General features: G+C 42.2%; 1 protein-coding gene across 4 annotated transcripts in view; it reads left to right on the forward strand.

Moving 5' to 3' along the window:
- LOC145354404 (uncharacterized) overlaps positions 1-17,623 on the forward strand; it is a 234,128-nt gene extending 216,505 nt beyond the window's left edge. For 3 of the 4 annotated variants that reach the window (XM_080205677.1, XM_080205679.1, XM_080205678.1), the window contains exon 7: positions 16,937-17,623. In XM_080205677.1, the coding sequence (XP_080061803.1) occupies positions 16,937-17,104 (168 nt within the window). In that variant the 3' untranslated portion in view covers positions 17,105-17,623. The remainder of the gene's footprint in view (positions 1-16,936) is intronic. The other variant, XM_080205680.1, reaches the window with a different exon arrangement.
- The last annotated feature ends 8,975 nt before the right edge of the window (positions 17,624-26,598 follow it).

Genomic DNA, 26,598 nt, shown 5'->3' on the forward strand with positions numbered 1-26,598 from the left:
GCAGGTGACTTTCTTCTGCTGTCTTGTCTTAAAGAAACAGACACCACAATCACTCCCCTTTTAACTTGTTTTATACATTCTCCAAAATTAATTTATTCAAACCCACATTCTAAATAAATGTTATACACGTAAGTTAGACATTTGCAAATTGATGTAGCAATTGTATAAAGAAAGTAAAATGTTTCCACTAACACTGAATTCCCTTGCTATAGTATAGTTATTTGAAAAGTTAGCTTGAAACCAGCTTGTACTTCATTCCTTTTGTAGGAGAACCAATTCTGTCCATCAGTTGCCATGCGCAGTCTGCCCTCTGCAGAGTGTCTTAAACTCCTGCGCATCGTCTTGGCAACGTTTTGTCTGCTTGATTCCATGCATCGACTCATAAGGTAAGTATATCTCTGAATAATTCCCTTCGAAGTTCTTTTCAACTTTCCCTTATCAGTCTCTTTATTTTATTTAATGGATGTGGGCATTGCTGCCAAAGCCAACACCTGTTGCCAGTTTCTAATTGTGTTAAGACTGAACATTTCAGAAGACAATTAAGAGTTAACCACATTGCTGTGAGCTGGAGTCACATGCAGGGCCAGAGCAGGTAAGGATGGCAGTCATCCAGATGGGTCTTTATATGATTATCTTACTGAGACTGGATTTATAGTTCCAGATTTATTAATTGAATTCAAATTTCACCAGCTACAAAGTGGGATTTGAACCCATGTCCCCAGAAGTGGATTATTAGTCCGGTGACATTCCCACTATGCCACCAACATCCACAATCTTATACCAGTATTTAGCTTTGGATGGAGTTAAAATTTTGAGCTGAAAAACTGAGACGAACTTCTAATGTGAAGATAGCCCTAAACATGCATTTATTATTTGAAAAATAGGGTCTACTTGCATGCCAAAAAGAGGTCAAAATATGCTTTTTGATTTATAGCCCAGATTGATTTATATTCCCTGTATGTTATCCTATTTTATGCAAGAACTACTGTTAACAATTTTAACAGATTATTGTTAAACACTTTTGTACAATATTAACATTGTTTAAATGTATAACATTTCTGCTGAAATAACAGGAAAAGGAATGTCACATGAGCATAAGAGGAATTTGGTCTCTATTAATTATGATTCCTATTTGGAACCTTAATAAGGTGAAAATGTCAGTTCCTACCTTCAACACAAATTCTTAAAGTGAAGTCTATTGTGGCAACAGTAAGTTATTTAACTTGTTCATTTTTTGCATGGTTGACCATGGAATCTGCTATAGTTTTATTACATCCATTTATGTATTGTTTCATTTATTCAGTTTCAAAACATCAGGGCTGCCATAATGTGTATTCCACAGAAAATAAAAAGCCTTCTGCAGAGTTTACTAACATCAATATATGTGCTTGCCAACATATGTTGTTCCTTTGTCTCTCGAGAGATCTTTCTGTGTAAGTTACATCTACTTTGCAATTAGCACAGGCCAAAGTTATCAATATTGACCTAGTGCTGCAGATGGATTCATATATTGTGTGCAATTTTATATCCATGTATCCCCAAAAGTAATGTGTCACTCAAATATCATCAGCTGGACACCCACATTGCTAAGTATCAACCCCTTTCAAGATAGACTTTGGAGTTGAAACATATTTTTTCTTTATCCAAAGTATATTTTGACAGGGTGCAATTTATGATTTAAATTTCAATGAGTGTGGGATTTTCTGGCACTTCCTGCCAGTGAGATCTCCTGGTCCCATTAAAGTTGACCAAAGATGGGTGAGCCAAGAAAATTGTTATTGACTTTAGTGGGACTGGAAGAATCCACTGGCAGCCAGTAGTGAGCTGCCTCCATTGTGGGAAAACCTGCTGTTGAAGTTGGGATGGGGGGATATTCTGGCCACAAATAATTTCAAAATAATATCAGTCTACGATTAAATGAAAAGAAGAAATGGAGTTGCTCAGTTACTGCTTCATGAACTTGTAATGGAACACACAAACAATTGTTGATCTTTGAATTAATTATAAATTCAAAGCTTTAGTCAGTACAACTTATTTGTAGAAACCAAAAGAACGCAATAACAACTTGTGTTTATATCATATCTTTAATGTACAAAGGTGCACTCAACAAAATGGTTAGGTATTAGGAAGGGTGACTGAAGAATTGGGCCGTGAGGTAGATGTTAAGGAGCATCTTAAAGGAGACAAAGAGTAGATGGTTAAAGATCCAGTGCATTTGACTAGACAACAGAAGACATCTGTGTCAATGATAGGGTGAAAAAAGGGAAGATGCACACGAAGCCAGATAGAGAAATAGAAAGTTTGGTATGGACTTGATTGACTGTAGGAGGTTGGAAGGGTCAAGACCATGAAGGAATTAAAACATAAAGATGAGTATTTTAAACTGCAGCCAATGGGAAATGACCAATCATTGCAGGTCAGTGAGCACAGTGCTGATGAGTGAATGGAACATAGTGTGGGGTAAAATATAAAGATTAAGTTCTTAATATTGCAAACTATAAGTTTGCAGCAATGAAAGATGAAAAGCAATCTGGAGAACATTGAGTTTTGAAATGATAAAGGCATGAATTGGGTATCAGGAGCAGATGTAGAGTTGTTACAGAGATGAAAGTTAAGTGATATTTTTGATGGAGATTTTAGAGAAAGGCTTAGCTTTGTATTTAATAGTATGTTGAGATTGCAAACAATCTGGTAGGTAATGGGGAAAGCAAGCTGGGAATTCTTTGCACCGTAGAATGATTACGATCTGTTGGGTGATTTTGACAGAGGATAAGGTGATCCAAAATCACTCTATATAGTGCTCCAGTTCTCTGGAGGAATCAACAGCAAATTTTTTTAAAATAATTAAGATAATAGCATAACACAGTTGGCATGAGCGAGTGGGCAGGCCCACTACTGAACTCTTGGCACTGCTGGGATTTCTGGAGTTGCAATCCAATCAGATTGGCTGGTTGGTCCCAAAGGTAGAGCTTCCTTCCTAGTGGAGGACAGAAGTCCCACAATAAGACAATTCAGTCTATCCACAGTGCATTATAGCTATGGGATGGGCTTGCACAGAGCGAATTGGCATCCAGCTAACTTTTCTACTGGGGTTGGGCAAACTGTCCACTGCCCCACAATACGCAGCTCAACATTGGCATATTTGACGCTGAGCTAAGTTCCCAATCTCATAGCCTCTGTCATCAAGACAGTTATTTTTACCATCATAATGTTTCCTTTTCTCCTTCCTCACATCTTCTGCTGCTGAAAATATCATCCATCCCTTTATTACTATTGGACTCAACAATTTCAATGCTCTCCTTTAGCTTCCCATCTTCCACCCTCTATAAACTTAAACTTCCAACATTCCTGTACTTCTCCAATTCTATCCCCTTGTTCATCCCCAATTTTCATTTCTTCAATATTGGCAGCCATCTCTTCTATTGTCTTGCTTTAACCTTAGGGAATTCCTACTCTAAAATTCTCCTGCTCTCTACTTCCCGTGCTCCTTTAAGATGCTGCTTAAAATCTACAGTAGGAAGTCTCACAACACCAGGTTAAAGTCCAACAGGTTTATATGGAATCACGAGATTTCGGCGCACTGCTCATTCATTAAGTGATGAGCGCTGCTCATTCATCAAGTGATGAAGGAGCAGCGCTCTGAAAGCCTGTGATTCCAAATAAAACTGTTGGACTTTAATCTGGTGTTGTGAGATGTCCTACTGTGCCCCACCCCAGTCTAATGGTGGCATCTCCACATCATGTTTAAAATCTACCTCTATGATCATTCTTTTGCTCATTTATCCACATAACTTATTAAGTTGCTTGAGTCAAATCTAGTTTGCTAGTAATCCCTTAAAGCATCTTGTGACATTTTACTGCAGTGAAAGTACCATTATTGTTCACAAGGACAAGTTTTCCAAGCTGGCAAGATCAGCCAATTTATCTATTTACAGGAGATTGGTCTCTCAACTCAAGCATTTCACAGTTGTTATCCCATATCATAGAATCATAGAAACCCTACAATGCAGAAAGGGACAATTGGCCCATCGAGTCTGCACCAACCACAACCCCACCCGGGCCCTACCCCCATATCCCTATATCTTTACCCACTAATCCCTCTAACCTACGCGCCTCAGGATACTAAGGGGCAATTTTAGCGTGGCCAATCAATCTAACCCGCACATCTTTGGATTGTGGAAGGAAACCAGAGCACCCAGAGGAAACCCACGCAGGCATGAGAAGAATGTGCAAACTTCACACAGACTGTGACCCAAGCCAGGAATCGAACCCAGGTCCCTGGAGCTGTGAAGCAGCAGTGCTAACCACTGTGCTACCGTGTTGCCATATGCATCTTACAGAGAATACAACAATAATTTGTCTGTTAATTCAGGTCTAGTTTGAATTGAATGAAATTTTCCATTTTTAATGCAGTGTTGCAGCGAGCGGGATAAAGAGCATTGTTATCTCACTGCAGAAGGGTCCTCTCCAGTTATTCCAGCTACACTTTTGTAAGATGACATGTGAAGAGTCAAATGGAAGTTTTAGAAATCTAAAAATTAAATTACGTTATACTCTACTGTTAATTCAAGCTATTTTTTCATGGGGAAGAGGACGACAGTGATCATCTTAGAATTTTCAGTCCTGTCTATATACCTTAAATAAACAATGGTAACCAAATAATTGGAGAGATAGCTGTTACTTAATGAAATTATCACATCATGGTTGTATCTGTTGCACCTGATTATAGTCTTACTAATCTTAACCTAAGACGTTTATTGGTTTCCTGAATAAGAGAATCGTTATGGCAAAGAAAGAGGCCATTTGGCCCTTGTGTCTGCACTGGCTCTCCAAATGAACAACTCACCCAAGTTCCATTCTCTTGCCTTCTCCCTGTAACCTTGCACATTCTTTCTTTTCAATTACCAGTCTAATTCCTTTTTGAATGCTTCAATTCAATTTACCTCCACCACAATCTCAGGCAGTGCATTCCAGATGCTAATGAATCTCTGCACGAAAAGGTTTTTCCTCATATCACTGTTGCTGTTTTTACAAATTGTTTTAAATCTATGCTCTTTCATTCTGAATCTTTTCACAAGTAGCAACAGTTCCTCCCGATCTACTCTACCTAGACCCCTCATGATTTTTAATACCTGTTTCAAATCTGCTCTCAGCATTTTTTGCAAAAAATAGTCCTAACTCCCCCATGTATCTTCACAACTGAAGTTCCTCATCCCTGGAACCATTCTTGTGTATCTTTTCTTTCTTTTTCAGAAATCTCTTACTAACAAGTGTCAGACTTTGAGATCATGAGTGTTACTTTTCTGTTTCTACCAAGAACAAATTTCAGGATGTCGAAGTACACACAGGTCCTGGGGTCAGAGCAGCAAAAAAAAAGATTGTTTCAACTCTTGGGTAAACCTATAACCTAGGTTCCAGAAATACACCAAATATGAACCACAATCTAACTCAGTACCAGAAACAAACAGGAACCGTTGAATTGTGAAATGTTACAATAAAGGTAAATACTAAAAAAGTGAACTTAACCTTGTTATTCCAATCTACGTGTGTGGAAGTAACGCAGGAAAATGGTTAATTTTTTTCTTGTCATTCATGCGTGCAATTTTATAAAATCTGTTTATCTCTTTTCCTAAGGCACACCCCTTACGACAGACTACATTATTTTGAATGCACTTCTTCTTTTTAGGCAGTCCCTCTGAGTCGAGGATGATTTGCTTCCACACTAGAACTTAGTTCTCAGGAGTCCAATGTGCGTCCTATAGTGCCTGTCACAGGTGGGGCACATATTGGTTGGAGGAGTAGGTGGGTGGGCTGCCCGGGTTGCCACATGCCCTTTTTGCTGTCAACACTTGGCTATAGCTTGCTCTTGGAGATGAAACTGGTTCAGCTCCTTCCCTGATGTTTTTCCTCCATTTCAGACAAACTTGGACCAGAGACTCTCAGGTGTCAATGGGAATGTGGCACTTTTCAAGACAGTTTTGAAGGTATCCTTGCACAGTTTCCTGTGCCCTCCTGGGGTTGCTTGCTGTGTCAAAGCTCCACATTAAGCACTTGTTTCAGGATTCTTATGTCACACATGCAGACAATGTGGCCTGACCAATGGAGTTGATCAAGCGTGGTCAATGGTTCCTTGCTGGAGGTGTTGTCCTGAGCTTTAACACGAACATTGGTGTGCCTATCCTGCTAATGAATTTCCAGGATCTTGAAGAGGCAGTGCTGGTGATACTTCTCCAGGGTTTTGAGGTGCTTCCTGTGATAGTCTATTGGCCCAATTTTACCATTTTAATTCTAAGTGCTGAATCTGGGCGCAATTCAGATCTGACTTGGAAACCTGTTCTCAGGCGCCCCCATACACACTTAGCCTGAAGAAAATGTCATGAATCTGAATCGTGCTGTGGGCGGGGCTTATCACGCCTGAAACGCTGCAGCTCCGATCGGAGCCTTCAACTATGCATGCATAGTGAAAAGAAATTTGAAAAATGTGCCCCTGTCACATCACTACTGGGCCGCAAAGAGCAAATAAAGAAGCCCAGGAATGATGGCCCCACAGACATCACCTTACCCCCACAACGTAACTGTCCCCCTTATCCACCCATCCCCTCGCCACCCAGACCAATTGCGACCCTCTGCCCCACTTCCCTCCCACCGATTACCAGCACAGCGGCAGTGATCACCCTTGCCAATCACCCCCCCCCAACTCCCACCACCCCCCCCCACGGCCAACCAAACATCCGTCTGGCCTCTCTCCCATGCATCCCCCGCAACACCAGAGGTTGATCTGGCCTCCCTCCCTCCCCGCCAGGGAATGATCTGGCCTGCCTTCTCCCTACCCCCCCACCACCAGAGAATGATCTGACCTCCCCCCCCACCCCCACCCCCACCCCCACCCCCCAGAGGATACATCTGATCCGTCTCCCTCCTCCCCACCAGAAAACGATGGGTCTTCCTCCCCCCCACCAGAGAATAATGTGGCCCGGCTCCCTCCACCCCCCTCCCACCACTAGAGAATGATCTGGCATGCCTCACTCCACCTCCAATGCCACCACCACCACCACAACGGATGGGAGAGCCGTTGGAAGCTGTGAATGTACTTCTTCAGAAGCTGGAGCACCTAAAACACACTTCTGCCGAGCATGTCTGTTTTTTGCCAAATCTGAACGCACAATATCATAGAAATCATAGAACCCTACCGTGCAGGAAGAGGCCCTTTGGCCCATCGAGCCTGCACTGAAGACAATCCCACCCAGGCCCTATCCCCATATCATACCTACTAATCCCTCTAACCTACGCATCCCTAGATACTAAGTGGCAAGTTCTTAGCATGGCCAATCAACCTAACCCACACATCTTTGGACTGTGGGAGGAAACCGGAGCACCCGGAGGAAAGCCACGCAGGCATGAGGAGAATGTGCAAATTCCACACAGTGACCCAAGCCGGGAATCGCACCCAGGACCCTGGAGCTGTGAAGCAACAGTGCTAACCACTGCGCTACCGTGCCGTCCTCAACATGATGGTAAAGGGGGAAATGCTGGTAAAGTTGGGTGGGCAGCCCATTAATTCAATTTAAATGCATGCAAATGCATTTAAATCGCTGTTGCACCCGTTCCAGGCATGGTTCAGATCGCAGTTATTTTTGGGCCTTGGTAAAGTGGGCATCTGTACCGACTCAGGCGTGGATCGTGCTCATTGCCTCATGCCTGACTTACCAAGTTTTCGTGCCCAAAAACAGGTTCAGCACAATGGTAAAATTGGGCCCCATGTCCCTGAGCCGTATAGGAGTGTGGGTATCATTACTGCTCCGTCGACCATGAACTTGGTGCCTGGTCTCCAAACATACTCTTCTTCAGGCAAACAAAAGTTGCATTGGCATTCAGGCTGTGTAAGGGGAAGTCATGTCTGACGAATTTATTGGAATTCTATGAGGATGTGTCTAGTGCGGTGGACGGAGGGGATGTGGTGTTTGTCGATTTTCAGAAGGCGTTTGATAAGGTGCCGCTCAAAAGGTTGTTACAGAAGGTTAGGGGGCATGGAGTTGGAGGTAAGGTGTTAGCTTGGATAGAGGATTGGCTGTCAAATAGGAGGCAGAGAGTAGGTGTCAATGGGTGCTATTCGGATTGGCGGTTGGTGACTAGTGGAGTGCCCCAGGGATCGGTGCTGGGGCCTCAGCTATTTACCATTTATATAGATAATCTGGAGGAGGGACCTGAGTGTAGGGTGTCGAAATTTGCTGATGACACAAATATAAGTGGAAAAGCAAATTGTGCGGAGGGTGTAGAAAGTCTGCAGAGGGATCTAGATAGGCTGAGCGAGTGGGCGAGGACCTGGCAGATAGAATACAATGTTGGCAAGTGTGCCATTATCCACTTTGGCAGGAATAATAGTAGGAGGGACTACTATTTAAAGGGCGAAAAGCTGCAACATGCTACGGTGCAGAGGGACCTGAGGGTCCTTGTGCATGAGTCGCAAAAACCCAGCCTACAGGTGCAGCAGGTGATCAGGAAGGCAAATGGGATGCTGGCCTTCATAGCAAGGGGGATTGAATATAAAAGTAAGGAGGTCTTGCTGCAACTGTACAGGGCACTGGTGAGGCCGCAGCTGGAGTACTGTGTGCAGTTTTGGTCGCCGCACTTGCGCAAGGATATTTTGGCCTTGGAGGGAGTGCAGAGGAGGTTCACTAGGCTGATACCGGAGTTGAGGGGGTTGAACTATGAAGAGAGGCTGAATAGACTGGGCTTGTACTCGTTGGAGTTTAGAAGGATGAGGGGGGATCTTATTGAGACGTATAAGATGATGAAGGGGATGGATAGAGTAGAGGTGGAGAGGTTCTTCCCGCTCAGAAAGGACAGCAGGACTAGAGGGCACAGCCTCAAGATAAGGGTGGGGGCGGTTTAGAACGGAGTTGAGGAGGAACTTCTTCACTCAAAGGGTGGTGAATCTCTGGAATTCTCTGCCCGTTGAAGTGGTGGAGGCTACCTCGCTAAATATATTTAAGACGCGCGTAGATAGGTTTTTGGTAGGCAAGGGGATTAAGGGTTATGGGGAGAAAGCAGGAAAGTGGAACTGAGCCACTTCAGATCAGCCATGATCTTACTGAATGGCGGGGCAGGCTCGAGGGGCTAGATGGCCTATTCCTGCTCCTATTTCTTATGTTCTTATGTATATTTCCTTAAAGTTATATTCCCTCAACCTTAAGGGAAAGATAGAGCAAACCTTTCCAGGGCTCCCTGAATGAAAAATATAGAAATTCTGATAATGAAGGGAAGTGTGCTTATGGCAGATGTCAGATGGAAAATGCAATTGAAAACCAAGAAGAATTCAGAAAGTTCAGAGAGAAACTGAAAAAGCACACTAGAGAAGATGAAAAAGCACATTAGAGAAGCAAAGTGGAATTAAGAGGAAAAAAATGGCCACCAAAGTTTTCTATAGGCATATAAATAGTAAAATTGTGATAAAAGGAGGAGTAGGCCTATTAGGGACCTAAAAGGGAATTTATACATGGAGGCTGGGGACATGACTGAGGTATTAAGTGAATATTTTGCATCCACCTTTATCGAGGAGGTTAACACTACCTAGGACATGGTGACAGATGAGGAAACTCTGTCCCTCAGTGTTCAAAACTGACAAGGGAGCAGTTGAATAATCTGTCAGTACTGAAAGTTGACCAGACACTGGGACCAGATGAAATGCATCAAAGGATATTGAAGGAGGTGAGAATAGAAATTGTTGAGGCAGTGGCCAATAATCTTCCAGTTTTCTCTAGACTTGCGGGAGATGCCAGAGAACTGGAGAATTACAAATATTATGCCCTTGCTCAATAAAGATTGTAAGGATAACCTCAGCAATTACAGGACAGTCAGTTTAACATCAGTGTCGGCAAGCTTCTGGAAACAATTATTCCAGATATAATTAACAGTCACATGAAAAATGTGGATTGATTAGGAAGAGCCAACATGGGATTTCTAAATAGGAAATCATGTTTAACTAATATGCTGCAGTTTTTTGAGAAGATAACAAACGGGTTGGTGAAGGTAATGCTGCTGAAGTTGTACATGGTCTTTCAGAAAGCATTCTGTATAATGCCACAAAAACTTTTGTGGGCATGAGTTCTTTTAATATGAGATGGTTGTTGCACACCAGCTACCACGCGGGCTTGGCGGAGCAAAGCTTCAATTGTCTTGGACTAGCAAGGAAGTCCAAGACAACCGAAAACCAAGCTGCACAAATGGGCCTAGGATATACAAGCACTAATACTGATACTGTGCCCCTTCTTTCCACAGGATCTCTCTCTGGGATTCACAAAGTGCAGTGATAGCCTCATGAGTGGCACTGGTCTGTGGATCCATTTGGTAAAATTCAATTCCATTTAGCATGCGGCAGCTTGAGTGCTGCTTTAAACTGGTTTCCCCGCTGCCGTCTCATGCTGCTCCACACTGGGTTTACCATTTTTCTCCCACACTGGTTTCGCCACCCTCATCCTGTACTGCTCCACTCTGGGTTCGCTGCACTTCTCCTTCGCTTGTTATTACTGAGTTCACCACTCTCTTCCTATGCTGTTCCACATTGGGTTCACTGCTGTCTTCCCACACTGCACCGTACAATTTTATCCCTCGCTGTTCTTGCTGATCTCAGAGTGAACTCCTTTTTTTTACGCTCCATGCTTTTATCCCCTGCTGCTCTTTAAAAGCACAGGCTTGTAAAGATGGCCTTTATTAGGTTCTGTGGAGAATCATGAGCTGCTTGTAGATCATGAGGGAATTCACAACATCCTGCATTTGTAAAGTGCCTTATCATGCTGTTGAACTTTCTTGAAACCAAGAATGTTTCAGATTCCATAATCAGCACCAAGTTTCGGGGGAGCCCCCTTAATTGGCATGGAGATGGGTTTGGCAGCTGATGTCTGAACGTCAAACCAGGCCAAAGGTGGGATTTTGCAAGTGCAGGTCTGATTTAAGCAACCGTGACAGCCATCCTGTGGCTATGCCTAAGTGCTGTCACCTCATGTTGTATATGCAGTAGGTCTCACAAAGAGGTTTAAGTCTTGTATAGTTGAACGTTAAATGTTTATTTCTAATACATAGCATTGTACAGATATAAAATATATAACCCAATCTGTGAGTTAACTCCAGGCTTGCTTCTCCACAGACCTCTATCCAGTCCACACTGGCTCTAGTCTTAGGTCTTGTAGCTCTACGGGTGGCGCTGTTTACTAGTTCCCATATTAACCCTTGCTATGCCAAATAGCCTTGTAATACACCTTCCCTCATTTCTATCCATGCCATATTTACATTACAGTGTGTTACCTCTTCTCCCCTGCCTTAAATCTCTGATTTTATACATTCAGATAGCCTGGAGGCTTGATAATTCTGCCAAGGGTCATTCTGGTCACATTCAGAGGAGAACAAGGCTCTGTTGATTTGAGAAATTTTTGTTGATTTGGAATTTGAGTTGCAGTCTGCATTTCTGGAACTTCTTTATCTTCTTCTGTTATGCTTTTTCTGCTCTTTGGAATTGAACATTTCTTTGTCAACGACACATCTGCTCAGGGACCACCACTTGTCCCATTCTTTCCAGAATGTCTTCACTTCATTCATAATTGGTATGGTTTTTCTTTTTCCATCTGGTCTGCTGTATTCTTTGTGGGAGTTGAAGGTGTCTCTCCCTGTAGCCTGAATGTTCCTCATCAATGTACTCACCTTGCAGTTTGGCTTTTGTTGAGACACTATGCTCTTCTGTGTGTTGAAGTGTGTTGTGGTGCATTGATAGTCACTAGTCCCGTACTCCAGCATCACCTTGCAGCATTGCACATTGCCTTAAAGTTGCATTGTCTATGCCATGATGTTTACACATAGTATGACAGCAACCATTGGAGTTTTGGGTTGGGGCTCATTTTTCTGTTGCTGGTCATTTTCCTATGTATCTTCCAGTCAAGCTACAGTGGTTGGCTTGCCTGACCAAAAAGAACCTTCTGCCAAATTGGATAAACTGGCTCTGCGAACAGTGAAGATAACTTAGAGCTGAAGTCCCAGTCGGAAGTCTTTTGACTAGTGGACATCTCAGGAACCTGCATTTCTGTGTAGTTGATGACAAAGGTTATCTTGCCGTCTTCTGCCATTTTAAGAAGGTGAAGGGTGTTATATATTAAGGTAGATATCGTGTTGTCATGCTGCCACTTAGTCATGTGTTTAGTTTGTGATGTCATCAGCTACCTTGCAGGTTTTTAGTCAGTCTAACCCAAGCCTTTGTACAGTGAACAACTTCTCAATAAACCTGCCTTGTTGACTTCAACCTGCCCATGTGCTGCGACTCTACTTTCTTCCATCCTCACAAGTGCAACATATGCAACAGGATAAAAATAAAATTAGTCATGAGGAGTGGGTTAAAAATTACTTCTAGCAAAAGTAAAAGAGCAAAAGAAAAATCAGAACTGCACTTACTCTTGGGGGTTGGGGGGGTGGGGGTCGAAAGTCCTTTCGATGTTTCAGATGATTGGAATAGAATTCAGCAGTAGGTCAGCGATCACATCTGACATCAAACCAGTAAGGTAGTGGGGCTGAAAGAAAGGTCCCTATCAAAAATTAAAAGTAGAGCGATCTGAAGTGTTCAGAATGCAGAGTCCGCCATGTTTATAATTTAAGTGAGGCACAGAGGTAGAGGGAAAAAAAGATAGATTTTCCTTGCATTGCATTGAAATCTAGAGCTAACTGTTACATTGGCTTACACTAGAGAAAAGATAAAACTGTTATTACCAAGAGAAACTTCTGGAAAAAGTTATTGCACAGATCGCAGTAACCCAGTAAAAATGGTGAGAAGGTTTGGTGCCGTTGAGGAAGAATCTGAGAGTTGAAAGTCTTGTGTAGTATGATTTTATTACTATATACTGGCAGTATATTGTAGTCCCTGATTTTCTTAGTATCATTGGCAGCAAAACTTTCAATTTACTGCAAAGTCTGGTTCAGCCCAAGAAACCCGACGGCAAAGCAAAGCAAGAGTTATCTATTTATATAGAGGACCTTAATTATAGCAGAATGTTTTAGATTCCATGAACAAAGTTACTAGAAGGAGCGAAGTAGCTCAATTTATGGCAACCCTAAAGCACCTCACATAACATTGTGAATCTGGTGACTCTCTGGATGATACAATTAGAAACTGTTTGGTTTGCGGACTGAGGAATTAGGCTACATGATGGAAATTGCTAGCTGAATGAAACTTAGGTCTTAAAACTGCTTTAGAAATAGCCATTTTGATGGAGCTTGCTGCTAAAGAGACTTCTCCAGTTGGAACAGGCACAATGATCCATAACATGGGCACCACCCAGAAAAAGTCTACCCAGCAACAGGCCTGTCATCACTGTGCAAAAATGGGCCATTCATAAATTGATTGTTGGTGCAAGACAGCCACTGCAAAAAGTGTGGAAAGATTGGTCAGATAACTGACCAAACTGGAGGAAACCAGCTTCTCCAGGAAAGATTGTTCGAATAAAGAATTGGAATATACCTAAAAGGAAAAACAAAATAGATTCCACTGAAAGAATTTACAACATGGAAGAGAAGAGTGAACAATGAAAACAGCACCTGAATTTGACAAGGAATTTAAGTTAACTGTACTTTTAATACAAGGACAATCACATTGGTTCTGGGTATTTCTAAAATTAAATGGACATCCAATAAGAATGGGGGTTGATAAGGGGGCTGCTGTTTCCCTAATTCCTGAGACCAAATTACCCCCAATATTGAGCTTGATAGTTTTGTCAACACCATCACACCACCCCCCGCCCCCCCCCAACCAACTCATGTCCCTGCAAAGAGGATGATAACCCCGCACTGTCCGATCACTTACTGCTCACTCCCCGCCAATTGCACTGGGCCAATGATACCCATCTCTCAAATTCCCTTCTGCACCACCCACTATGTTATGACCACTTTATGAGCCCAAGGGGTGACCATGACTGGCTCCCCATTGTGTATCATTAGGTAGCCACCCCTCTGCTCTCGTGAAACTAGCTGGCCTAGGAACAGTGTTGGGAAACTGGCCTGCAGTTAGTGCTAGTATTTTTAACATCTGCCTTCCTCCAGTCCTGCAGACCCAAACCTTCAGCCCCATATTTATAAAATTAGATTCTTAGGGACAAAGAGGTTGTTAAGTGGTTATTATAACTTAGCATTGTATTAAAAAACTCAATTACTCCTGATTAAACAAGCCTTAACTTTTTACAGTAAGAACGGTGGATAAATAATTTACATCCACGAGATAACAATGACTTCAATTTTGATTCCATTTGCAAGGCTGCAACAGCGCACTTAGTGGAAGAACATGGTATCTCCAACATCAGAATCTGCAATTAATAGCACACGTGCTAGCACCACAAGGTGCTGTCAGACTTACTCAGAGCTGACAGCCTCACCATTATTTCTACAGCAAGTTCCAGGCCAATATTTTGTACATTTTTTCCCTTGAATTTTTAATAGGCCGCTGAGCTTTGATGATATTTCATAATAAGCCTATAAATTGTCTAAAATGCCAAATGGGACTAAGATGAGTACAGTGAAGGAACAACAATTAGCTCCAAGTCAGGATGTAGTGTGGCTTGGAGGGGAACTTTCGGGTGGTGTTGTTCCTATTTATTCTTTAACGTAGTAATGGTCACAGGTGTACAAGGTGCAACTTCATGATATCTTGCTAACAGCAGCACACCAGCTTGGAAAGTTGCTGCAATGCATTTTATGGATAGTACATACTGCTGTCACTGTGTGCTGATAGTGGAAGGGTAAATGTTTAAAATGATGGATTGAGTGCCAGACAAGCAAGCTGCTTCACCCTGGATAATTTTGAGCTTCTTGAGTGTTGTTGGAATTGCACTCATCCAGTCAAGTGCAGAGTATTCCATCACATTGGTGGTTGGACTCTGAGGAGTCAGGAGATCTGTTACTTGTCTCAGAATGTCCAGCCTCTGACTTGGTCTTGTAGCCACAGTATCTCAGTGGTTGATCCAGTTAAGTTTCTGATCAATAGTAATCCTCCCGGATGTTGACAGTAAATGAGTAGCTGCTGGCTGTAGAGCACCCAAATGAAATACTGTAGTACTGAAAGGGAGACCAGATTTTATATAAAACCTGATATCACCCTCACTGATACCCAATTGCTTTTCTTCTCTCTTCTTCATCTCAACATAAGTTAAGAACCCACAAAGGCACTGAGCATTGCAACCCCCATTCCAGCTTTGGCACTCATGAGTAAAGCATCATAAAATTATAAGTGAGCTGGCTTTGGTCACTGATTCCCACACAGCCCTGCATGCATCTAAACTGGATATATTATAAACTAGTGTTGGCATGATGGCCTCAAAATTTGGTTATACTGTACCCGTTTTGCAGTTATGGAATGACTGAAAAGGGGTCCAATATTGTGTGTAGTGAGTGCATACATTCTGAAGTGGAAATGCACTGCCTGACATAATGATATAGGCATCAAAAGAAGCTTCCAGGGCTTGGTCCAGGTCAGGTAGGCTGCTTAATGTTCAAATAATTAGGGATGGGCAATAAATGCTCACCCAGCCATCCATGCCCATATTCCATGAGTGAATAAAAAAGACATCTTAAACCTGTTTAATATGGCCCTTATCAAGTTAGTTTCCAGAATTCAGCGAGCCTGAATCCAAATGTTATTACAAAATATCTGGGCTTGTTGCCAAGTCTGTTGAAGCTCTTTCCTTGCTTGCATGCTAAGATGTAAGTCATCTAGTACCAGGAAAAGATACAGCTTATTTGCGCATCGAAGTCAAAACCATACTACCCTAAGTAATTTATTTACTTGATGTTTTCATAAAATAAAACAGGCAGTAAACTGGTGCTAGCTTTATTGAAGTTCTGCTCTGTAACCAAGCAATTCAAACTGTGCAAAAATGACTGTGGATAACATCCTTTCTTATTTTCTCCTCTCTGTAAAGAAAAAGCAGCCTCCATTAAATCTACACTACTATCATAGGACAATCCAAAATCAGGAACTTACCATACGGAAGAATAAGTGCAAATCCCTATTGTGCAATTCTGTAGTACAGTGCATTGTTATAACCAGCCTGCTATACCACCAAATCTGCCTGCATATCTTTAAGTATTGACTGGGTATAAGGCTAATTTATTTTTATAATTGTTTCTTTTTTTCTGAGAAAATTATGTGAAAAGTGACTAAAAATTATCAATGTTTCAAATTTTGTAAAAAAACACACAACTCTGCTGCTGAAGACTGTGATATTTTAAGTCTTTATTTAAACAAAATGCAGCTCTGTTTTGTTCCCTGGTGACAGTTTGAATAGTTTCGATAACAGTTTGAGCAGCCAGTCTACTGTACTATTCATTTCCTCATCATCATACCACAAATAAATGATTAAAATTTATTATAATTGCAGTCCCTTAAAAGAACCCTCAAAGCTATGAGATGAGGTTTTGCTGTAATTTGAATTTTAGTGTTCCATTTACTCTGTCTTTTAATGTTCCTTGTAATGAAGTCATTAGTAAAAAACACATCTGGAAGTTCTTTGGGGAACATTTAATTTTCTGCTGGTTTGTCAATAACATAACTCATGGCACAAAGGCCCAGCTGCCGATAGAGTCATGCTGTAGAAATATCTATTTCTCTTATATGCGTTACTGACTGCACCTACAGCTGCAAAAAATGCAGCCGCACAAAGATAAAGTTTCCCAGCAAACTTGGCTCAAGAGATCTTTGACCCAGGGACATTGATATTTGCTAAGTTTTCACATTGATAACAAGCATCACTTTCACAGCTTGCCGACCTCTGCTTTGGCCCATTGCCCTTTCAGGTGAAAGGCGAGGTTAGAGAAACGTCTAATGATGCTCCATGGTCAATCCAGAGCTGCCCCCTGCCCCCAAGCTGTTGCCTAAACTAAGTAACCCTGAGTCTTTTGCTCTTTTCTAAAGGTGACTGTCAAGATGTACAAGCGAGGGGGTCGCGGCTGGTTATGGAGGCCTGTCTCTAGCACGGTGGTTATTCCATACAACACCCTCATCGCATTCAGAGTCTGTGGAGAGGACACAGATGCAAAGATCCCAGCCAACAACATTGACAGAATCATCCTGAGCATATGAAATTGATTTCAGTATTAAACAGGCTCTGGCAGCTGTGCCACACTATTACAATAATCTGCAACCATTTTTCATTGATCAGTTAATTTGTGTTCTTCAAGTAATCGAAACGCAAATCTCATTAAGCATAGGTCAGCGGGCATGAAAAAGGGAAAATTCATTTTGATAACCTAGTTGGCTGAAAAAATGTAATACATTAAGTTATGTGAGTTAAAGTGTACTGTGTACTCCAGTTTGAGTGTGCAAACACCTGATAATTAAAAACTTGAGGACAACCTTTTTATTGTTAATGTAAGTGAGGTCACGCAGAAGAGATACCAGTTGATGCTTTGAATTACAAAGAGATCTGCATATCTGGTACTTAAATTTAAAAAGTTTTATTTAACTCTACAGTTAGTTAAGGTGTTCTGTTTATTTAGTCATGTTTATTCGCAAGGCAACATACAATAGATCTTTATTAAACATGAGTTGTGTGTTATGTGCTGAATAAAATTTTTTTTGAAGAGTTAGGTCTGTAACTTCCAAGCTCTGGGGTGTCGCAACTCAAGTGTGTGTTGGGGAGCGGGGAAGGGGGCTGGCAGAAGAGCAGAGGTTGGGGGCTGGTAAGGGGGAAAAGTTTCCTAAATATGCACTGGGTAACCTGCCCCTCTCCCTGGAAGTCCCCCACATAAGGATTGCACAGTAATTACCATGAAGTTCATTCTTCTAAGAACCATCAAGAGTACAATAAAACTCGCAAACTTTGGATGATTGACAGTTTTGCAGTAATAATTACTCTGCAGGAATCCCCCTGCTCCCATGACCCCCACCCCACCCAAGGCCCCCTGACTAACCCCCACCTCCCACAACTCACCTCCCCACTGGACTCGAGCCACTTATTCAACTCAAACAAATGAGATTCCAATTACCAGCCTGAACCCCGCACAGGATGCCCCCAAACCCCCACAGGACACCTACAGTACCTACCCTGACCCCACAGGAACCGCAACTGCCCTCCTTACCATCCTCCACTGACATCTCCCCCCACGCCCAACCACCCCCACTGACCAGCAAACGATCATTTGACATGCCAACTGATCACACCAAATGACCATCCAACTGCATTCACCTCCACAGATCACCCAACCCTCCCAACTGATCACCATCCCTTGACCACTGGAAGATCCCTACCCCTCAATCCTACCCACTTACCTCTCTCTGGCTTCTCAAAGTGGCTGGACCTTTAAACGTACCAACTTTAGGGCAGAAGTGCCATACCAGAAGAGAGTGGTTTCCTTACCTCTGACTCTCCTGCCCTCAAGACAAGGCCTCTGGAACCCACTGCACTCCATTTTTCTTGCCCAGCCTGAGCCAGTAGGTTGGTCGAGAAAGGAGTAGCTTCATTTCCAGGTAAGTAGGAGGGGAGCAGCAATCCAACTCTGACTGCCATGCCACCCAAGTCACAACCCAAATTAATTGCATCCTTCACAATTTGAAAATGAATGCAATTTTTCTATTATTTTATTGAGAATCAAATTGTTTTGTTTTGGTTCATTAACTTAAAATTGGTTTTAAAGACTTTAGAAGTGAATAAGCCTGATTTTCTTCAATGCTACACAACTTCAATTCCCTTGTGTAGGGAGAGGGAAAAGGATGGAGCATACTATTTCAGGCCTCCATATCTACTATATTGCCCCAGAATTTCCTGGGTTTTTCCAAATGGGTGGTAGGACGCAGATCTGCAACAGGCTGTTGGTATTAAAATATTATTTCACTAAGGCGTGGGACAAAGTCCCTCATGGTAGGTTGGTGGAAAAGATTAAGGCTCATGGGATACAAGGACAGGTGGCTAGATGGATTGAGAACTGGCTTGGCAACAGGAGACAGAGAATAGTAGTGGAAGGGTCTTTTTCTAGCTGGAGGTCTGTGACTAGTGGTGCACATGATGTGGGTATGCCGGCGTTGGACTGGCGTAAACTAGTGGTGTGCCACAGGGCTCAGTACTGGGACCTTTGCTATTTGTAATATACATAAATGACTTGGAAGAGGGAGCAACTGATGTGATCAGCAAGTTTGCAGATGACACGAAGATGGCTGGACTTGCTGATAGTGACGAGCAGTGTCAGGCAATACAGCAGGATATAGATAAGCTGGTATATTGGGCAGAGAAATGGCAGATGGAATTTAATCCAGATAAATGCGAGATGATGCATTTTGGAAGAAATAATGTAGGGGGGAGTTATATGATAAATGGTAGGACTATTAAGAGTATAGAAACACAGAGTGACCTAGGGGTGCAAGTACACAAGCCCTTGAAGGTGGCAGTACATGTGGAAAAGGTGGCGAAGAAGGCTTATGGTATGCTTGCCTTTATAGGAAGGGGTATAGAGTATAAAAGCTGGCGTCTAATGTTGCAATTGTACAGAACGTTGGTTAGACCGCATTTGGAGTACTGCGTCCAGTTCTAGAACATAGAACCTTACAGCGCAGTACAGGCCCTTTGGCCCTCGATGTTGCGCCGACCAGTGGAACCAAGCTAATGACCCTCTAACCTAAACTATTCCAGTGTTATCCATATGCCTATCCACTGACCATTTGAACGCCCTTAAAGTTGGCAAGTCCACAACTGCTGCAGGCAGGGCATTCCACGCCCTTACTACCCTGGTAAGTTCTGGTCGCCTTATTACCAGAAGGACGTGGAGACCCTGGAGAGAGTGCAGAGGAGGTTTACCAGGATACTGCCTGGTATGGAAGGTCTTAGCTATGAGGAGAGATTGGGCAAATTGGGGCTGTTCTCCTTAGAAAGACGGAGAATGGGGGGAGATCTAATAGAGGTATATAAGATTATGAAGGGTATAGATAGAATGAACAGTGGTAAGCTTTTTCCCAGGTTCCCACGAAAATTACAAGGGGCCACAGGCTTAGGGTGAGAGGGGCAAGGTATAATTCAGATGTTAGAGGGAGGTTTTTCACACAAAGGGTTGTGGGGGCCTGGAATGCACTGCCAAGCAGGGTGGTGGAGGCAGGCACGCTAGAGTTGTTTAAGGCTTACCTAGGTAGGCACATGAGCAGACTAGAAATGGAGGGATACAAAAGATTGTTCTAAATAAGGATCAAGAGCCTCAGGACATTCCTGGGAATCAATAGATTCCCATGGGCCGTCCAACATATTTTATGGCTCACCTGTCTTACGTCTGAGCTTTTAGGGATTCCGTGAATGTCTGTATAAGTTTTGTACATTGATTGATGTCTTTTTTTTTACATCCACAGGTAATTCAGTCCGCCTTTTGTCCAACAAGGGGCATACATGCGGTGGGTCATGCGAGGGCTGCTCTTGGATGTTGCTTCGAGAGTTGCCTAGTGCTTCACGTCATTAGTGTACGCTTAAACTGGACCAGCTGACGGGCAACATGACAGCTCAGTGACTATCACCGTTTGCTGTGCAGATACATGGATTTGGGCCAGTGTCTGTGGGAGTTTGCACATTCTCCCTGTGCTTGTGTGGGTTTTCTCTGCGTGCTCTGGTTTCGTCCCACACTCCAAAAACATGCTGTTAGGTTGATTGGTGTTAACAAATTGTCCCTAAATTAGGCGTCCCTCAATCTGGTTATAATCCCTTTATTGTGGAGCCCAATAGGCGTGGACAAAGGTCTTAGGTAGAAGAGGGCACTCACAATGTTAAAATGGCGGCGTGGGCTTGTTGGGCCGAAGGGCCTGTTTCCTGTGCTGTGTTGTTCTTTATAATGGGTGAGCTGCATTTGATCCTCCCGTATAATTTTTCTGTAAGTTCAGCTATGGATTCGCTGAACTTTAGAACGTGCCCAAAGAGCTAGCTGTGGGGCTTAACGTCACAACCCTTCTTAGGCCACAGGTTCCAGGGAAACCTTGAAGGGAAAGTTGTCAGAAAGTGACATTATCTTGTTTTGTCGGCAAATTTTGGGGCCTTAAATCAATTCCATTGCTTCTGGAGAATAGCAGCCCAGAGGCTAGTAGCCACAAGCTACTTTGCTGGTTTCTATATCATTACTGCTACAAAGCCCTTCCAGAGGTCAAGAGTGCACTAGCATATGAAACCCAAACCTTTGTGGCCTTCACAGACATTGGATTTCACTGTAGCGATATAGTGTACTTCAGCTTAAAGAAAAATTGTACCCAACAAAGTTTTCCAGTAAAAAGTCTCACAACATCAGGTTAAAGTCCAACAAGTTTAGTTGGAATCATGAGCTATCGGAGCACTGCTCCTTCATCAGGTGGAATAACCTGATGAAAAATTACATGAAAATCTCCCTGACACTAAAGTGCAATTTAACATGGCCAATCAACCTAACCCGCATATCTTTGGACTGTGGGAGGAAACCGGAGCACCTGGAGGAAACTCATGCAGACATGGGGAGAATGTGCAAACTCCACATAGTCACCAAGGCTGGAATTGAACCTGGGTCCTTGGCGCTGTGAGGCAGCAGTGCTAACCACTGTGCCACCCCAAATATCCTTCATATCCTTATCACCAATGCATCTTTTACAATGTGCCATCAATTGAATGGCAGAGCAGCCCATTAATGCTGCTCTGCCATTCAATGCAGTGCTGATCTCGGGCTTCAAATCCTGCCTATTCCCCATATCTCTTGATCCCTGGAGAGACGAAAATTCTGTCTATTTCAGCCTTAAATGCATCCAGTGGTATGCCCTTTGGAGCGAAGAATTTCAAAGATTCAGTGAAAGTGGAATAATTTCTCCCTCATCTCAATTCTAAATGATCGTTCCTTATCCTGAGACTATACTTCCCCCTTGTTTTAGATTTGCCCAATCAGCAAAAAGGCAGACTGCTAATTTTTTTCCAATGCAAAAGACACAAGAAAGAAAGGCACAGAATAGATGAGAAATCTGCATTGTGATCTAGAAATACTGCGGAAATACTGCTTCTCTGTACTGCAGGTACTAAAATCTTAAATGCAGTTTCAGCAAATGCATTTGGTTCCAACCAGCATATGGAGGATGGCTTGCTCCAGAGTTAGGGCATCACTGGTAGAAACCTTAGGATGACTAAAATGTATTTACATTATTGTGTGATTACTTGAAGTAAAGACTTCAGCTATTAAAAGCTGCAATACCTTGACATTACTATAGGTTGTTATCCTATCAGCCAGATAACTACTACAATAATCATGATCATAGCGAACTACCAGTCATGATGAATGGAAATTGGTTTAAAAGCATCATAATTAAGTACTCTTTAGTCTGACAAAGAGGGCTCGATTTTCAGAAAAAAATGGACATGGTATCTTTTTTTAGTACCATAAGAATCAATGGCCGCAATTATTTGGAACGAAAACTAAGGGCTGCCATCAGTGGGAAAATTGGAGTGTTTTCCGTTGGCACAGGCAGCACTTGCCAGGTGGAATTCAACCACCTTTGGTTGAGAAAAAAATCCCCAATGGGACACATTGGCCAGTCCAACTTCACAGAGATCGGGATGCCATCTTTAAAGAATGCCCTGATCTCAGAATTAAGTGACAGGCCTCCCTCCCCAGGGTGTCACTGTGACACTGTCATTGCCAGGGTGTCACTGCCAGAATGGCAGGGAACATTGCCAGAGTGGTGGGGGGGGTGGTGGGGGGGATGGTGCCAGCTTCAACTTCTATAACTGAAAGCTACCTCCAGTGCAGGCGTGCTATTCCAGCATGAGAGGTTGAAGATTATCCACTTTGAAAAAAACAATCAGCCAAGGTTTTTCAGAACAAAGAACAAGCCTACTTAAAAAAAAATGATTAGAACCAAAAGCTGCTGACACAAGTAGACACTGGAAATCAAAGAGAAGGCCTGTTCAAAAAAAAAACTGTGGTTAGAAAAGAGGAAATACTTCAGATTTAATCAACACTGAAGGTAAACAAAAATAGATAAAGCCTACTGCGAAATAGCCTGGAACTGTCAGTCAGAAGGCTAGTTAAAGATACTGGTATGAAATTGAATCCAAATAAAACATTTCAAAGTACGGACAGAGACTTGAAAATAAAATGCAGTGTAAAAAAGTGGGACTAGACTGAACAGATGTGATGAAAGAGGAAGTACTTTAGGGTTAATGAGGCATCAAATGATTATTAACAATGCAGGTTTTTATTCTTTCTGGAATGGTGTCAAAAAACATTTAGCCGCTAAATGCATCATCTGTTCCTAAAGTAAACAAACCCAACTAATCCCTTCTTTGATGTTGTTTGGGTTTTCAATCAAACAGCCTCTTAAAACTCAATGAAGTGGAAGGTGAGTATATAAATAAACCCTAATGGCACAAGGGAAACTGACAACCTCCTGTTAATCAAAGCAGTTCAAAAAGCCCGGAAAAAAGTTGCAGTTCATTCAAGCTTCAAATGGTGAACCCCACAGTGAAACGGAATACTTTTGCCAATCAGATTCCTTCAAAGGGATCTGCTTATACCTGGAGCTTCTGAGAGAAAGCAAGCGCAATACTTCTGTAGAATCGAGTGTTGCTGTGATTTTGAAGGCTTCCGGGTATTCAGGGGCATGGATATTAATGTAAACAGACCATTTCAAAGGTCTTACAACAGGCAATAAAGCAGATTTTTAAACAGAAAATTGCCTGAAATCACCATGCTAAGCAATCACATTTCCCAGGGCAAAACAGGACGTCCAGCTACGAGATCCCCTTCCCTTGGGGAGAATCACACACACACCCCCCCCCCCCCCCCACCCCCACAATCCCAGCTCACCCAAACCCCCAGATCCCCTGGAGGACCCTCCCTCCATTGGCTCATTAGCCCTTGCCCCTGTTTTGGATTCCAAGTCACCTGTTCCACACGTCAGGACTTGTTTGGCATCCGCTGGAGGGGTAGGAGCATATCGGGAGGCATCTGACCTCAAATTCAGTTAATAAATACTTCATCAGGTTTCTGTCTGCTCGGGTGAGAACATGATCAAGGCCAAGCGGAGCAAGCCGGGAGGCTCGCAGTGGGTTTGATGACCAGTAAGAATCCTGTTATGGCCTTCAGGCTAGATCCAATGAGCCATTAGGAATCCTGTTGACATCTAGTGGCCAGGGAGAATCACCCCTCCCCAATGTATAGTATACTAGTATATTTAATATAAGATCACCAGAAAAATGTATTTTTGACCTGTATGTAATCTAACCAAATTGTTCTGCTAACTCCATACAGGTTAATTGATTTGGAACCTTGTTGATCTGTGTAGCTGCTATTAATTTCATTGTGCATTGATTCACTGGGGAACTTTTCACAATTTTACATTACACTGCACAAATGTAATGTGGACAACCATACTAAGAGGATTGTGCCACATTGTGATTCTGCATACATGCCACACATGATTGGATCTATCCAGCAAGATACTCATTCAGGCATATCATTAATGATGTGACAAGCTCAATCAAAAATAATCATGACTGTCATTGGGCTTTTAAAAATGTGAATATTTTATTAGCGATCTAATCTATCATTATAAATACAATCACTTCAGAAACAATGAAATAATTGAACAATTTTGCAAAAGTATAAAAGCAAAAAGTGTCACAATTTTGCAAATAGACGTTAAGATTTCCCACTTATTAGATGACATTTATAACTTGTCCAAGAAGGTATATCTGTTGAAATGATGATGGTATTGTTTTGGATCAGCTATATTTATACAACACTCCATAAAGAATTGCTCTTTAAGGTTCCAGGAAAGGTTGTAGCTGATGCTGGCAACAGAATTTAGGTAAGGCACTACAGAAACCATATAATTCTGGCTAAATAAAATTAGTCAAACTGCATGTTGCCAGGAAGATCTTTATACTCCATTGAAGGTTAATTTGGTAAATAAAACATTATTATTGAATTTTCTTGTCTTATCTCTATTTAATTTATCTACTTTTGCGTAGCCAATCAAGTTCTTGCAAGTAAGAGAATGCTCGGAGCTTCTGTTTTCTACTTATTGATCAGAATGTGCAGAGTATATTGGCTAGGGTTTCCTAAATCTTAATTTCAATAAAATGGCCTGAGAATCTTATCTATATGTATAAAACTAGCATAAAACAGGCAGAAATCACTAGAATTCAGGTCAGAGAAAACTGTGGAATGTATTCCATCCATCTGCTTCAAGTCCCTTTATTTTATTGATATTTTCAAAATTACAGTTTGAAGACACCATTTATGCCCACTAAGCACAAGATAACAAAATTCTAATTGTGGAGACTTTTCTCTTTTTAATATAAAAGCTGCCATAAATAAGCATTCAAAGATATTTAAAAAAAAGCAATACCAATTTCGGGATGGAGATTTTTTTTAAAATAGACCATCCTACACATGTCTATCACAGAGGAGCATGCAGGTAAGGTTGTGTGGGTACGGATGAAGAATATGGGCATAAAAGGTAGCTGCAGGTACTATAGTTGTCAGTTGAAACCCTAGAACACAATAAAGTAAATGGTGAGGAAATTACACCTCTGGTACATTCTTACAAGTCATAGGTCACTTATTTTACATTGTCTATCCTTACAAGTTCCTTGAACTCTTTTATACATGACACAGTAATCTGGACAGTGATAAAGATGATGTTGAATGCCAATGCCATCTTCCACCACTGGGCTACATCTACTGCTGTGTCACTGTTCTGCCACTCCATAACAAACATGTTTCATATCATGTGAGAACACTTCCAATTCAATTTCTTTCTTTGTGCTGTTTGGCCCTGTTATGATGGCCACAAGGGAATCATCAATGGATCTCCCTCTGGGCCTCGCAGAATATGAGCTCCCCTATTAGGCAAGTGGAGGCTTGCTGAATAGGGGAAGAAACAGTGGAGGGATTAAAACCAACTGGTTCCACTCAGGCCAGCAGTCAAAAGACTCAGGACTGATCTGCAGTCTGTAGCCGCTGAGTGGTGTTGAGATATGGTGTTCAGATAAAGGGTGATTCGTGACAGAAGACTGGCCTTGGTAAGATTGTTACATTGATAACGGGGAGTAAAATGAGTTTTTTCATTACCATGGACTCAAGTAACCTTCTGGTAAGAAAATGCCTCTTTTTGGTAAACTTGAATCCTTCAATACAAGCATAGAAGATTGAGTCCAAAACGCAGAGTGCATGTGTTACTTTATTTGGGCCAACAATATTGAGGGGGAACAAGAAACGGAAAGTGATCCTGTTGATGGCATACGGGGTCCTGATCTTCAGTGTAATCAAAAGTTTGACCCACCCAGATGCCCCTGACAGCAAAACCTTTAATGAATTGGTGGATTTGGTTAAAGGTTATTATGACAAAAAAGTTTCCATAATACTCCAGCGATACCGCTTTTACATGGAAGGGCAAACCCCTGGGAAATCTGTCGCCGAATTTCTGATCAAGCTGTAAAAATTGGCAGAGCACTGTGAATTTGGGGCATCACTGAACAAAATGTTGCGAGATAGTCTTGCCTGTGGAATTAACAATTTGACAATCCAAAACAAATAATTGGCAGAACGCAATTTGGATCTCAAGAAGGTCATTGAGATAGTTCTATCATTGAA

This window comes from Carcharhinus amblyrhynchos, chromosome 17, assembly GCF_965287045.1.
Source record: "Carcharhinus amblyrhynchos chromosome 17, sCarAmb.v2.hapA, whole genome shotgun sequence".
Lineage (NCBI taxonomy): Eukaryota > Metazoa > Chordata > Chondrichthyes > Carcharhiniformes > Carcharhinidae > Carcharhinus > Carcharhinus amblyrhynchos.